General features: G+C 40.3%; 1 protein-coding gene across 4 annotated transcripts in view; it reads right to left on the reverse strand.

Moving 5' to 3' along the window:
* The window catches only part of USP32 (ubiquitin specific peptidase 32), a 62,379-nt gene that overhangs the window by 35,993 nt on the left and 11,605 nt on the right, over positions 1 to 14,781 (reverse strand). For 3 of the 4 annotated variants that reach the window (XM_041425249.1, XM_041425248.1, XM_041425247.1), the window contains exons 2-5: positions 7,316 to 7,443; positions 3,748 to 3,853; positions 3,106 to 3,224; positions 108 to 267 (exon numbers count right to left, since the gene is read on the reverse strand). In XM_041425249.1, coding sequence (XP_041281183.1) covers positions 108 to 267; positions 3,106 to 3,224; positions 3,748 to 3,853; positions 7,316 to 7,378 — 448 coding nt within the window. In that variant the 5' untranslated portion in view covers positions 7,379 to 7,443. Of the gene's footprint in view, positions 1 to 97; positions 268 to 3,105; positions 3,225 to 3,747; positions 3,854 to 7,315; positions 7,444 to 14,781 lie in introns of those variants that run through there. The other variant, XM_041425250.1, reaches the window with a different exon arrangement.

Below are 14,781 nucleotides of genomic sequence, written 5' to 3' on the forward strand. Positions count from 1 at the left end.
AACGTGGCGGAGCAGGGAGATTCAATGAACAACAACTCTGCCTGTGAACTCTGGCAGGGCTTTTTTTTTTTTTTAAGATGTGCAGGACAAGAAGCACCTTTACTCACAGTGTGTGACTCCAGCCAGGGTCTGGTAGAAGGTTGGGGTGTCACTGTCATCAGTGAGGGTCACGTAGACCCCTCCTGAGAGCAGCCACCGCGAGAAGGTGAAAGCGTCTTTGTTGTGCAGCAGCCAAACCCTGAACTTCTCATAGTTCACCTTCTCACCCTGCAAGAAAAACCAGAAAATGGGAGCTGTTTTTCTCACTGCCAGTAAACAGGAACCATCCAGCTGTATGAACAAAAAATTGGGACGATCTCCTAGAAAAATAAGTGCTAATGTAATTTTTCTGCTTGGAGCCATGCCTGTTTTTCCCTTTCCTTTTGAAACAGAAATGGGAGGGAAATTAACTTTAAGCTCTCTCTGCATTTCAGCCACCTACTCAATGTGGCCTTTGGAAACTCATTTACTCTGAACCTCAGGTGAAAGGCATGAAAAGAAAAATGGTTACTTGCAATTCAAAAGAGCAGAGGTTATTTTGATGAATTTAAATGTATTATTATAGATACCAGCTCTGCTGCATCAAAAAAAAACAGGTGCTATAAAATCATAAACATTCTGTTCTATCTGTGCAGGTATACAAACAACACAGAAAAATCAGATTTGGGAATAACTGATGCTGTGATTAATTACTGCAGGAACATGTGGACTTTTTTGCCTTTACTGACCAAAACCCACCCAGGAGAATAAATGTGAACATGACATTCCCAGGATGTCCTCACTCCCTATCTCCTGGAGCTCCCTGTTCAGGAACACATAAAATCTACACATTCACAGAATTCCAGTGCTGTTTAAACCATTTATTTGGATCTTTGCCAAGCTGTGGCCATGAAACCATAGGGATCAGCAGACTAATTTCTACAGGACCTACAAAACTACCTCAAATAAAAGCAAACCCATTATCAGTAGACAAACTCATTATATGGAGATTCTCATCTCCAGGGGAAATAAACAGGGGTCTGCAAAGTGGAAGAGGTTTCAAGTCATTGATTATTTAAACTCCCCTCATATCACAGACCATTAAACTTCACTGAATTACATCTCTACAGAATCCAACAATTTGCATTTGGCCACGGACTATCTGCAACTGCCAAGTGCAGAAAATTGAAAATTGACTGTATTCCCTTTGCCAGGCTGCTCCAATGGTTCATCACCAGCACTGCTGAAACATTTGCTTCCTATTCCCATTGCAGGGGGTTGTTTCAGTTCCAGATACTCTTTCTTTTTATGACTCTTTTTCTAGACTAAAGAGTTTTATATTTTCATCCAACAAATCCAACAGACTGGTTTGGGTTGGAAGAGACATTAAAGCCCAGCCAGTGTCACCCCTGCCATGGGCAGGGACACCTCCCACTGCCCCAGGCTGCTCCAAGCCCATCCAGCCTGGCCTTGGGCACTGCCAGGGATCCAGGGGCAGCCACTGCCAGGGCCTGCCCACCCTCACTTTGATTTCTTCTTCTTCCATTTCTCCAGCAGTTTAGATCAAGAGAAAAGAACATTTTCTCACTCTCTGTTCCACCTTTTCCCTCTACTTTTTGCACTGCTCTTTGTAAAGGTAGCAAGAGCTGGGTCATTAAAACTCCAATTTTCCCTGGAAGGACAATGAAGAGGAACAGAAAAACTTTGGACAGGAGGAAGAAAGCATGATGACAGCTGAATTATGATGGAACCTCAGCAATGCAGTTATCACTGAATTTTTTTCCCTGTATTCCAGAAACAAGAGGAAAACTCAGATATATTCTAAAGCTTCTATTTCTAGCTGAGTACATGCAGCAATTCTGATGAACACAAGTGCTTATAAACATCATCCTTGAAATCAAACTCATCCTCCATAAGGCAGGCAGGAAGGCCCACAGCAGGAACATTAAACTTTCTCACTCTCCAGCAATGACCATGGATGATTAAGAGCCCAGTAAATCCTGCTGAGTGGGTTATTACACTATTTTCATTTTAAAAGAAAAATCAATATGCAGCATTTTCTTGAACAGGAAAATGCTCTGAAGCCCAGATTGATACTCATCTTCCTGCAAGGCTTCATAAAGTATTTCTGGATTTCTTGGACAGTGTGCAATTAACTCGTAGGGTGCAATTAATCACACCACACTGATGGGAAATTATAAGTAGGAAATGGCAGCAAGGGTCAGCTCCAGAAGCTGAGGTGCAGTGGACTCAGGATTTATGCTTGCAGCCAGGACTCAGGAATGCAATCACTGCCTCCAGAGCCAACAGGACACCAGGGCCACATCAGAGCTTGGCTCAGGCACTGCCCACAGCCAGAGCTAGCTCCAGCACAGAACAATAAAATCTGAAGTAATTAAGTAACCTGATAGCCACAATCAAAGCTTCCAGTCAATCTGGTCAATCCTTTTGCCAGAGGAATGTACAATGATGTCTCCATTTTGCTGGTCTTAGTCATCTGATAACCCTGGAGTCAAAAAATCATCTATGAATATAGCAAAGTACCAATGCCCTGCTTTAGAGGAGGACTTCAGCAAGCTCCATAAAGATTACATCTCTCAAACAACTTAAAGCATTATTAAATGTTGTAGCTCCTGGCAGGAAAATGATACAAAAGCATTAATATAAAATTATTATTTTGAAGCAATCATGGCTGTCAGGCATTTTTAAATCCAGGGTGCAGATTTTCTTTCTTCTCAGCTCTGTGTTCTAGATTTCTTCCCTGATGGCAATAAAATGTTCACACTAATGACTAAGTTCCCACCAGCAATATTAGTATTTAAATTCACCTGATGACACGATTCCCATTGGGAAATGATCTCTTTCCAAGGAGCACAGAGAATACAGGAGGCACACAGAATTTATACACCAAACACTTCTCCCATCAATATAAATTACATGGAACACCACAACACAAAACCCATGAGCTTTTACCCCATTTAAACAAGGTCAATTTGTTCCCATAGGTGCATGAGTATAAAAAAGAAGCTACTTAATGTAATCTTGACTATTTTTTAACTGCAACAGGAGGAAAGGTGCATGGCATACCTCAGAGAAGCATTTCTTGAGTGACTCTGGGACTTTCCCATCAACCACATGCAGCATCTTCTCCATCTCTTCACGGACAACATAACTCCCAGATTCATTAGAGAAGAGGCTGAAAATATCTGGGGAAATAGAAATATGTGTAAACATCTATGGCAGTGACATTTTTCAAATGCAAGGTTCATAACTGGCTGAGAATGTCAAAGGCTGTGTAACTACTAAAGGACTAAACACTCAGGGTTGATCCAAGTTCAATACAGGTCCACAAGGTTTAGGTCAAGACCTTCCTTTTCTTTGACCATTGTAATTAAAAAAAAAAAAAAGTATTATCAAGTCAGATTAACAGAGAAGACAAAACAACAGAAGTCAGTAGGCAGATGCTTTGTATTTTTTTTTTTTAAATATCAATGCCATCCTCCTTCCTCTGCCCACATACAGAGACCATCAGGCTTTCTGTAGGATCCCAACACTGACATTCATGATGACTTGGCAAATATTTCATTTTGATGAATATAGAAAACAAAAGTGCACTTAATTTCCAAAAATACAGCTAAAATGCTTTAAAAAATCCCATATTCACTGTAAAATGGTCACATTTTACACTCACAAGCCACTGTCTCATTGTTACTAAGTTACATCACTTACATTTTGTTTTCTCCTCCTCTCTGCCTCTTGTGAGTAGAACTAATCCAACTATCAAGTTATTGAAGTGCAGCCCTTTGGATATTCCTCCAAATGAACAGTAGATAACCTAGAAGAATAAAACAGAGAAGTTAACCAGAACCAGGGCAAACAGAGATGTCAGAAGTAAAACCAGCAGCTTATATCAAAAACCATCTTACATGGTTTTTAGGCTAATCACCTCACATTCAGCTAAAGACACTTCAATTATTAATTGTGTTACCCTTTTGTAGCTCTTCTGGTACTGATTTAGTGAAACACAGGTACAAGTCATCAACAGCAATATAAAAACTCCACATTAGAATCCTCCAGTGAAGACATTTCTCACTTGCTCGTGGTGGAGTTTCCCCAGATTTCTTCATCAGGGCTGAAATCTCCCCCAGGCTGGGCTCTGATAATCTCAAAGGCATCAAGGGGATGCAGCAGGAATCCTCAAGGCCAGGCTGGCAGCAGAGAGGGGAACACCAGAGCCCTGTGAGTCACTGCACCACCACGGGGTGCTTTCCACTACAAGTCAAAATAAAGTCAGGCCTGGGAGTTCCCAAATAAAACCAGTCCTGGGCCTGGCAAGGCTAGACCTGGCCAAGCCACACCGGGCTGTGGTGGCAGGAAGGTGATAAGGGAGCACCTGACACACAGTGGCTCCACCAGATTTACTGCTGCTCCTGCAGCTCAGCAGTGCTGGGCCACCTGCAGAAACCCTCTCCTTGTCTGTCTGTCCATCCATCCCTCTGGACTACTGAAATCTGTCTGCAGGCATGGTAATGTCAATCCCTGCACAGCAGGATCTCATTCTCCACCCTGACCCTCACTCCCATCCCACCCTGAGACACAGCATTACCCAAATACTTTCATTTCCACAGGGGCTCAGATCAGCCTCTTCTGGTACTAAACTTTAATCCATTTACAAATGCTTGAAGGGCTGAATTATTAAAACTGAATTTGTGCTTTATTTGGACACAACAATTGTAGAGGTTTCAAGGCAGAGATTTGAATTCCACACTTTGTATGGCTAATCCTTCTGTCTTCACCAAATGCCTTCAAGGCTACACTGCCCATGTGAGCAATTTACCTTCATATTCCACTGGAATAATTGAGTTTTTTTAAAATACACAGCCAAAATATCCACTCACTTCTGCTGAACTTTGTACATCTCAGCTGTGAGACCAGATGAGCACCAAATATTACATTTATACATTGTTTCAACACAACACAAGGATTGCTCATGAGATAAACAGAGGAAAGGAAGTCTATGGATAAAGTCCAATGTACCAGTATTTAATATATGGAATTACAGCCACGGGCAAGCTGGCATTGCTTGGAGTTTAGCTGCTCAATTATTCCTTGGGAAGAGTTTATAAACACTGAATACTCATGTAACACATCATTTCTCCACATTTTTTCACGTTGGTGTGGCATTTGGAAAACTTCTAATAACATGCACCATCAAAATGTGATGCAATTTTGTGTCTTCCAAAATTACTTAATGCTGTTGCAGCTTTACTTAAAACAGCCCCACCCAGGCAGAATGACAGCAATCTGCATTTCAGAGTGTAAAATTTACATTTTCTGTTCTGTTTCATGGGCAACTGAAGAGCACAACAAGATTTAAAAACCAAAGCTGTGATTATGCTCCCCACCACCTGAGCAGCTCTCCTGCAGTTTAACACCACAGACACAGCTCTAAATTTCCTTTTATTAAATATCTTCAACCCCGTTCTCCCAAGAGATCCTCCCAGAACATGACTGCCCTGAACATTTAAAAAATGTTTTGTGTGCAAAAGGACATTTGAGTGATTACTCAAATCGTTGGATTAAAGTTCCCCTGGTTTCAGTTCTCTGTTCCACGTCCAGTTTAAAACTCCTGTGTTTTTAATTTAACGAATTCCTGAAGGCCTCTCACTCCTCAGACATGAAAAACCATCATTCACAGAATGCAGAGCACACAGCCCAGCTCCAAGGCTCCAAATGATCTGTTTGAGTGACTGAAAGGCTGAAAACTCAGGGTTTTTAGCTGCCTAATGACTTTGCCTGCCTCTCCCCATCCTGAAGCCAGGAATTGCAAAGCATCCCTTGACTGAAATCCCAATTTTGGCCCAATTTACAGTTTTCAAGCTCACAGATTTGATGCTGCACTGCCTGAGTATGAATGCTACAAGTACATCATAATTTGTACTCGAATTTTGAGATGAGTTCTGATGAGAAGCCATCAAAAACCAATTAGGAGTCTTCCATTAATTTTATTTCACCACCTGGAAACCAAGAACTGCTCTATAACCATCATGAGTGTTAAAAGAGATAATCATCACCAAAATTGTGTCTTTAAGGACAGATTTTTTTTTTAAAAATAAAATAAAATAAAAGCAAGGCAGCAGACATTTGAAACTCCAGAATCTCTATTTGTGACCAAATCAGTAATTTAATCCTTAATACTGACCTGAAAGGGATATAAAGGTACAAGTTAACACAGAACATAAAATTCTCAATATTTTATACTGTTTCAAACCAATCATACATTGTGAAAGATACTTGTTTGGTTTTGTTGTTGTTGTTGTTGTTGTTTAATCTTAGGGGTTACCAACTCTCAAACTCAAAAATTCATGCTAAAGACAGGCTTTAAGCTCTGGGCAAATCAGACCCCTCCTTTTCCACTGCAAATTCTCCTGCTAAGCCTTAAACACCCACATAAAAAGCCAACTGTTTACAGAAGTAAAGCAGTATCATCCTCTTTGCCAAAATTTAGGAAAAATGGGGGGAAAAAAGAATGGAGAAAAGATTAAGCTGAGGAAAAGGAACTCTGCCAGAGTGTAAAACCTTCAGCAATGCAACACTTCAGCACTCACATTATCTAAATAAAACTGGGGGACTTGACTGAGGTCAACAGCTCTGAGGATGCCAAAAATAGAGGCTGTCACTAGGAATGACATGGAGCAAGAGATCATTTGAAAGGTCTGCCTAATCTTTGTCTCTCTACCAATAATATTTTGATATCTCTCTCAAGAAAGGGGTAACTCTATAAAAGCTAAACAAGCATATGTGTAGGATGGTATTATTGTTTTTTTTAAAGATAGATATATTTTTGTATCCATGTTGCAAATTTTGATTCTGATTATTTTTCAGCTCATTCATACATCTGTTATGAACAAATTTATTTTTAAGAGCTTGTAAAGATTCATCTTTAGAAAACAAAGTAACAGCCAATGGAATCTCAAAGGAAGCAACAGCAAGTGCATCTCTGGAGTAAATAAAACGTGTTATTACAAATTGCCAATCTTTTAATTGCCCAAATTTACATCTGGATATTTAGGTTTACTTCAAAGTCATCTACCTGGTATTAAATGGTGCTGGGAGCACATCTCAGCCCAGCACATCCCTGACCACCCACAATCCAACATTTCCAGGTGCATTGTGATGTTGCATAAAAAATGGGAAGCAATTCAATCAACTCCATAAACATTTGTATGTGCACAGCAGATCCAGCTGCTCATTTTCCACCGCCACTGCCTTCCCAAAACAGCAATTCCCAGCTCACCTCAGCAACTTTGGGAGGGACCCCATCACCCAGAACTTCCCTGATGAAGCACTGCTGGGTCATATAATAGGAGAGGCCACAAGTTCTCTTGAAAGCATCTTTGAGCCTCTTCAGTTCTATGTCTGTAACTGAAAACAGAGGAAAGAAAGAAAAATTCTGGTCAATAAAGATGTTACAGAAAGATAACAGCTCAAGAAATCTCAAAATCCTCCACTCCTCACGTTTACCTTCACAATAAAAAGACACCAAGAAATTAAACGCATGATTTCCCCTAAAGAGTGGGAAAATGAGATCTAATAATCTAATCTTGCTTGAAAAGAGAGAAGGGAAGCAGACCTGTGGTTACCATCAATGTAACAACAGCTCACTGCCTAAGTTTTGTGACTACAATAGTGGATTGTAATTTGTTCTAAATTCAGCACCATTCTTGTCACACAAAGGAAAATGAGGCAGCTTTATGATCAATTTTGCATTGCATGTAAGCCAAGGAAATTATCTGCAACCAACAGTGGTGAGTATTATCAAGAGCAGCTCCAACAGCATCCTTCAAGCAGTTTCATCTATTAACCATTCTGCCTTTCTGGATTAAAACAAAATGCTTTATCAGCACTCCAAGTTCATGAGACAGTGCAGTGAGGTCTGATTTAACAGGAATAAAATGTTGGACTACATGTAATTCTTCACCCAAGATCCCCTTGCACAGCCAAAATCTGCTTGCCAGCTACACCTGTTTAAACTTGTTCACAACTGCAAAGGTGGAAAACGTGATGACATCCACTCACCTGCCTGGGAGCTCCCTGGAAAGCAGTGCTGCCCTCAGATTTTACAAGCACAAAGCAACTTTCTAAGGAAGTGTTTAAGAAGGGAAGGATCCTGTGGAACAAAATAAGCCCTCTGTCCAAAGCCAGGCTGCAGGGAATGGCACAGGACCCCCTGGAAGTTCCTGAGTGGTGCAGAAAAAGCAATTTACCATGCAGAAGCCCAGGGAAATGATGCTGCACAGGGAGCTGTGTCACTGTATTTATAGCAAGGCATTTTCCTTACCCTGCTATCACAAGCCAGACACAAACAACACTGCCATGGCCAAAGGCTTGTCAAGCTTTTTGTCGGCCAAAATAAAACAGAGCACTTGAGGGCTTAATCCAGCACTCAGTAAAACTTCCTACTTTTCAGTTAATTCATTCATCAAAAGCAAAAATCAATCCTTAAAAGTAAATCACATTAAAACATTCCTCCCTAATTTTAATCCGAGTCAACACTGAAACAGATGTTGGCTCCACTTAACAATTGTGTGAAAACAGAAATTGGGTTATATTTCCTCTCAAATTATATTACAGATTCTGGGTACTTCTAACCATAAAGAAAAAAAAAATAAATCAAAGTATCGAAGAGATAAACCTCAAGTGTGACCCACACAGCACCAGAGCTATCAATTAGCACAGTGGTGATTATCATTAGCACAGATCTTGTTTGACTAAAACGAGCCTGCTGTAATTACATGGCAGAAGAATGTTGGTCTCATTCTGTTACCTGGCTTATAAGGTGTTTAAATTCCTTTATTTCACATTAACATCCCAAACCAGGAGGAGATGAAGGGAAGTGCATCACCTCCTATCACCTTTAAGCACAACCAGGGACAACTCCCCACATTTAATGAGTGTTGGGATTGCTCAGGGATCATGGAAAGGGGAAGCTCCTGGCTTTGTAATTCGGGCAAAGCAAAGCAAACAACCTGGATCCTAGACTAAATCCAACAACAGTTCAGGGATGAAATTATTCTCATTTTTTGCAGCTTTTATATGCCTGCTCATACACATATCTTCAACAAAAATAAACTCTGTGCTCCGGTTTCCTCTCCCTCTCCTGATTCTTTGATCTCCCCACCATTAATCCAATCTGGTTGGGGTTTATTTGGCAGAAGTTTCTACACAAACATTTGCAGAGCTGATGCTCACAGCACCCCCGAGTGCCCAGTGTGCACTCCAGGCAGGGCTCAGGAGCAGGAAAATCCCACAGAAATGTATCTCCCGTAATCCATGGGAGTGACTGGAGCAGCAGCCAAGGTGAGGAGAAGGTTGGGAACAAGACTTGTCAAGCAATACTCCCAAGATCTGCACTATCAGTGTATTTAACAGGGTGAGAAGCTGATACTGCCAGTCCATGTTACATTTCAAAAGCAAATTATTATTGCCAGAGTCCACTCAGTATTATTGTTTGCATTCAGAAACTACAAAAAAGGTCATGGAATAACAGGAAAGGTAATTACTTCCATTCCTTCCCCAGGAGCCATTAAAATGACTGATGCTGCCCATTTAAAATCATCTGCAAAGCTTTGTAAAGATAAGTTCATTATACATTTAGATCCATGCACATGAAAGTACAACTGAAATGAGCAGAGTATAAATCAAAGATATTATCAATGTTTACTATGAGTCTGGAAGGCAAAATATTTGAATTCAAAATCCCAACACCAAAGCACCAATTATTCAACAGAGATAGAGCACGATGGCATGTTGAGAGGAAATAAAACTAAGTCTTCAATTATTAAAGGAACATTTCTAGAAGCAATACATCTATTACTATAATAACTATAATAATTTTAGAAATTAGAAAACTCACATCCCCAGAAGCTGCCTTTTTTCTCTCAGTTCCACAAGCCCAACTCACAGGAAGCAGCACAGAACACAGAGGGGTTTTTCATCCTGCCCTTAGACACCAGCCTGTCTCCTGCACTGTTTCCTACACTGACTGAAGTCCTTTCATTAGGAATATTCACTTTTTCCAAAGGCACACATTCCCCAAACACTTCCAGGAGCCAGTTGTCTACAAACACCTCTGAGAAGAGCATTCACAGGCTGCTGTCATTAGACACAGGAGACAGACACCACACTATGGGTTACACCCTTGGTGGATTCACAGCCTGACAGGGGAAAACAGACCCTGACAAGTTCCCAGGAGGAGTTTGTGGTAGTGAGCACAGCAAAAAGCATCTTCACATCCCACCTGCCACTAACAGGTGACACAGCCTCAATATTATTGCGGGGAAAATGACTCAACTGGAACTGCACATTTCATTCTTTGCACCTCCAGAGCACACAAGCGACCTTTTGGCAGCGAGGTTGATTCAAGGTAACAAAACCACGTTTCAATACTTAGATACTGTCTGATAATCCTTAAAAATCTACCTGCCCACTTCCAAAAACCACCAGTGAAACCAAGTCCCAGCCTGTCACCCTGCCTATGGTAACTCTGCTAACACGAAGCTCCTGTGCCACCTCAGCTGGAGGGTTTCCAGCAAAGCTGCAGACAGTTTAACAGGAGATTAGTGCTGCATCCAACTCTCCAGGGAATATTCCAGCTCCAGTTTGTTTAATAAAGTTTAAATGAAACCACGCAACCTCAGCTAAAAATGTCACCCCGCTCAGAGTAATTGTAACAAACCTTCAGCTCACCAACTGCTGAGGGTATTTTTAGTTTCCCAGCGTTACTTAAACTTCAGGCTGTTTATGTGGATGTACTATTCCACATTTTTTGTTTTAATTCCCATCTATCCAGGTAATGAAATGTGTAGTGCCTTCCAAAACAGGCTCCTGCTGGAAACCACCTCGTACTGCTCTGCCTTCACATTTTTGTCACCAAGTCATCCTGGACTTTTCCTTTTGGACTAAAACTGCATCTGAAGCTCAGATTACACAAATCCAAGTCTAGACTTAAACCTTGTTTTGTCACCCTAATAAAACTGCTCAAACCAAGCTGGTGGAAATCAACCCTTCCAGGGGAGCTTTGCAAGTTCTGCTGCCACATTCTCCATTCATTTTAGAACCTCTATTCACTTGAGACTTTTTTTTTTCCCTTTCCATATCCTGTAGCTCTAATCCCACCCCCACCTTCTGGGAAGGTTCTAAAATACCCTGTGAGGTTAGGGTAGGGTTTGGGGTATGGCACAACCTCTGTCCCCTCCAAAAATCACACTGAAAATACAATTTTTGACAACAAAAACTGGGCAGCAAATACCTGCCTCAGCAAAAGCTGCTCTGCTGTTACCAGGCTGCTAGTGAAAATTATTAAGAGTCATCACAAAAATATAACTGCATGGCTAAATACAAGTAATATTGATATTTTTGCTTTTTCACATCCTGTTTTGGAAAAAGAGAGGGGAAAAAATGGTTACATCAAAGCCAATTCCTCACTACTCAAAGTAGCTACACTGCATATTCTGTGATACTTCCTCAGAGGCCTCTGAATCTGAGCTAAGGTTTGCAAAAATTACCTCAATAAAGTGTTTTATTCAAATACTGTAAGAAGGAACTTAGAGTCTTCCTTATTTATACATATTTTTGATGATGTAACTACTGAACATAAGGAATATAAAAACTTCCACACTCTACAGTCTCTGCTGAAAGGTTAAAAGGAGTGGTTGGTCAGGCCCAGCGGAGTTATTACAGCTTAGAAAAAAAATATTATACACCTTACCTGTGATATATGCATCAAGAGCAAGCACAATAAATGTATTTAAAATTCCTATTTAATATTTATTTGCAAAGTCAGGCCAGCCACATAACAATGCTTTTCCCCCCATCCTTCCAAATTAAAGCACAGTGATGTAAAATGCTGAGAAACAGAGGTTGAGAGCCAAAACACAGCTCTTTCCACAGCAGCCACTTGTCTGATGGAGCAAAGGTGACAAATAAAAGCATTTGAACTCTTAGCAGTGCCTGAGACATGCAGGCAAGAGACACTTAACCTCTCCATGTCTTGTCTCAGCTCTGAAATGGATATCAATTCCAGCCTGCATCAGACACGTGTGTGATAAATGAGCTAAGATATTGTGTAAAAGCACTACAAGCTACTACTAAAAAGCTGATTTAATCAGTGAAAAGGGCAGAACTCCAAGTGTTTAACTGAGGGGAAAGAGGAATTAATCTGTCCTGGCTACTATAAACTGACCAATTAACATCAGGTAGAACTAATTGGGTACAGAAACAGCTCCAGAATCACAAAAGCTGGCTGCAAAACATCAGTGCCATTAGGAGGAGCAGCAAAAAGCTGATCTCTGTCCCAAAAGCCTGAAATGCTTCATTTGAGTACATGAAAATAAAGGATTTATTCTGGTTCACAGGTTCCCAGCACAAAACCCAAACCAGCCCAACCAAGGGAGAAAACCACCATGTATCAACAATGCTGAAAGTCAAAACAGGAAACAAAACATTGCATAAGCAGGAAGAGAAAACACAGGATAAAAAGGTCAGTCAAGGTGAAGGGTCAAGAACCTTTCCAGCTCATCTGAAGCACTGGTAATTTCCCCTAGAAATGGAAGCATCAAAATGCCCCAGTACTCTCCAAACACATCCCAAAATCTGAATTTCCAATGTCACTACATGGGTGAAAAGCAGCTTGCTAAGTCAGTGCCTTAAAAAACAAAATCCCACCAGCCCTGCACATCACAAGTACACAAAGCAAGCAATAATTTGCAACCATCAGCATAACATTGCATTTATTCTTTACTAAAAATAACCAAACCTGAATTCTAATAAAACTGACAACTTGCTCATCCTTCAGAAAGCAAGGAAAAAAAATCACCTGTCTCAAGTTCTTCCTCACTTCCAGCTCAGGTTTTTTCATAATTCTAATATTTTGATTTTTAAGTGACAATTTTTGAGGCTCAATATCAAACTCACAGGGCATATAATTCTCTAACCAGACAATTATCTTCCCTGTAATCACTCGCTCGATATTTCCCTTAGGAATCTTCATCCTAGTTATACATGGAAATTTTATTACTTTTTTCATTAGTCTTTATTGTGACTTAATGGCTGTGGTTATGAAGTTGTCAAGAACCAAAGCAATTACTAAAAAGCTTCAAAGAGGTAAAATGTGCAAGTGAAAGTAAAGTGTGTTTGGGAACAACCCCAAATTGGAGGAACCAACTGCAAAATACAATTGAGATAAATGAACCAGCTATGACTAAAAAGTCAACCTCCACACCCACACACCCTTGCTAAAAAGGAATCCATTTGGGAATATTTTGGGAGAAAACACAGACTAAAAATTCCTGCCTTCCCTAATGGAAAAATGAACCCACTCCTAAGGAATCTTTCATGACTGGAATATCAGAAATAGCACCACTCAGTTTTCACAGGACACCTCCAGAAAGGCTTCACACATTACCAATAACAAGAATTTAAGGATAACAACACCAAGGTTTGGGTATTTTTTAAAAAATCGAATTATTCAACCCAGCTGTATTTTTTTCCTCCCACCTATTCCTTGTTTTTGGTATCCCTGTGGATAAAGCTTTCTCTGGTTCTATCAGACCTTCCCCTAATGCATATCAAAGGTTTCACATCTCCTGTGCAGGGAGTGCAAGGAGATTTAGTCATTACAATAGGATTTGCCAATTTCTGTAACATGAATACTTAGCATTTATGTGATGCTTTTAATCTTCAAAGAGCTTACTCCTACCAGCTCCCATTCCCAAAAGAATGTCAGCATTCCCAGCCTGTTTTATCCCTCTCTATCTCCATCAGGGCACACTGATGTTTGGATTAATTCTCCCAGTAAGCCCAGTGTGGAGAGCAACTGGTACACAGCAGCCAGTGAAGAAATAATAAAATAATAATAATAATAATGAAATAATCCTTCCACTATCTGAACATGGAAATCTTATTGGCCATATTTTAGATTCTCAGGAATTAAAGGAGCTCTCATCCATATGAGCCATGGGATAAACCTGAAAGAACCTAAAAATTCACAAAACCTTTCAGACCAGCAAAATCTATTTTACCATTTTTACAACTGCAAATTTAAGCACAATAAATTGTAATATTATAAATTAGGGACAAAGGGATTCCTGTTATCAAGTAAAGAAATGGTGAACTCATTCTCCAGGAGCAATTCCTAGCCCTGGATCATCCCAGGATGTCACCTTTCCCATCCACGGGCCCCTGTCCTGTGCTGGCTGGGAAAAGGAGCAAAAGGGGGACAAGTTTTAAATGATTTTTTAATTGTTTTAAATGGTTTTAAACAGAGCACACACCATCTTGAGCAGCAGCACTGAACCACCCTCCAAGAGATAACATGGACTAAAAATTAATCAGGAGTGTGGGATGCCCATGTTCCCCTGAGTTCCCAATATTTGCTCTCCCTTCCCACTGCTGTTTTCCTCTGATGCACCTTCAGAGTTCTGGTTTGCCCATGATTTCCCAGGTGAATGTTTTAGCTTTCAATCTTTCCAGCATTTAGAATTAATGTTTAGTCCTGTTTAGATTAGAAACCAAACTCTGCTTTTTTGAGCTGTCCCTTCATCAGTTTTCCTGGCAAACACACTGAAAGTTTGTGTTGTTATAGGTGAGCAGAGCAGCTTCTGTCACAATTCAAAAAAGCTGCTTCTGCTTTATTACCACCATGAAAATGATTGAGACATTTATGCTTGTTAAGATTCACAAAATTACAATATAAAACTCATT

The sequence above is a fragment of the Onychostruthus taczanowskii genome, unplaced genomic scaffold (genome assembly GCF_017590055.1).
Source record: "Onychostruthus taczanowskii isolate IOZ18803 unplaced genomic scaffold, ASM1759005v1 scaffold89, whole genome shotgun sequence".
NCBI lineage: Eukaryota > Metazoa > Chordata > Aves > Passeriformes > Passeridae > Onychostruthus > Onychostruthus taczanowskii.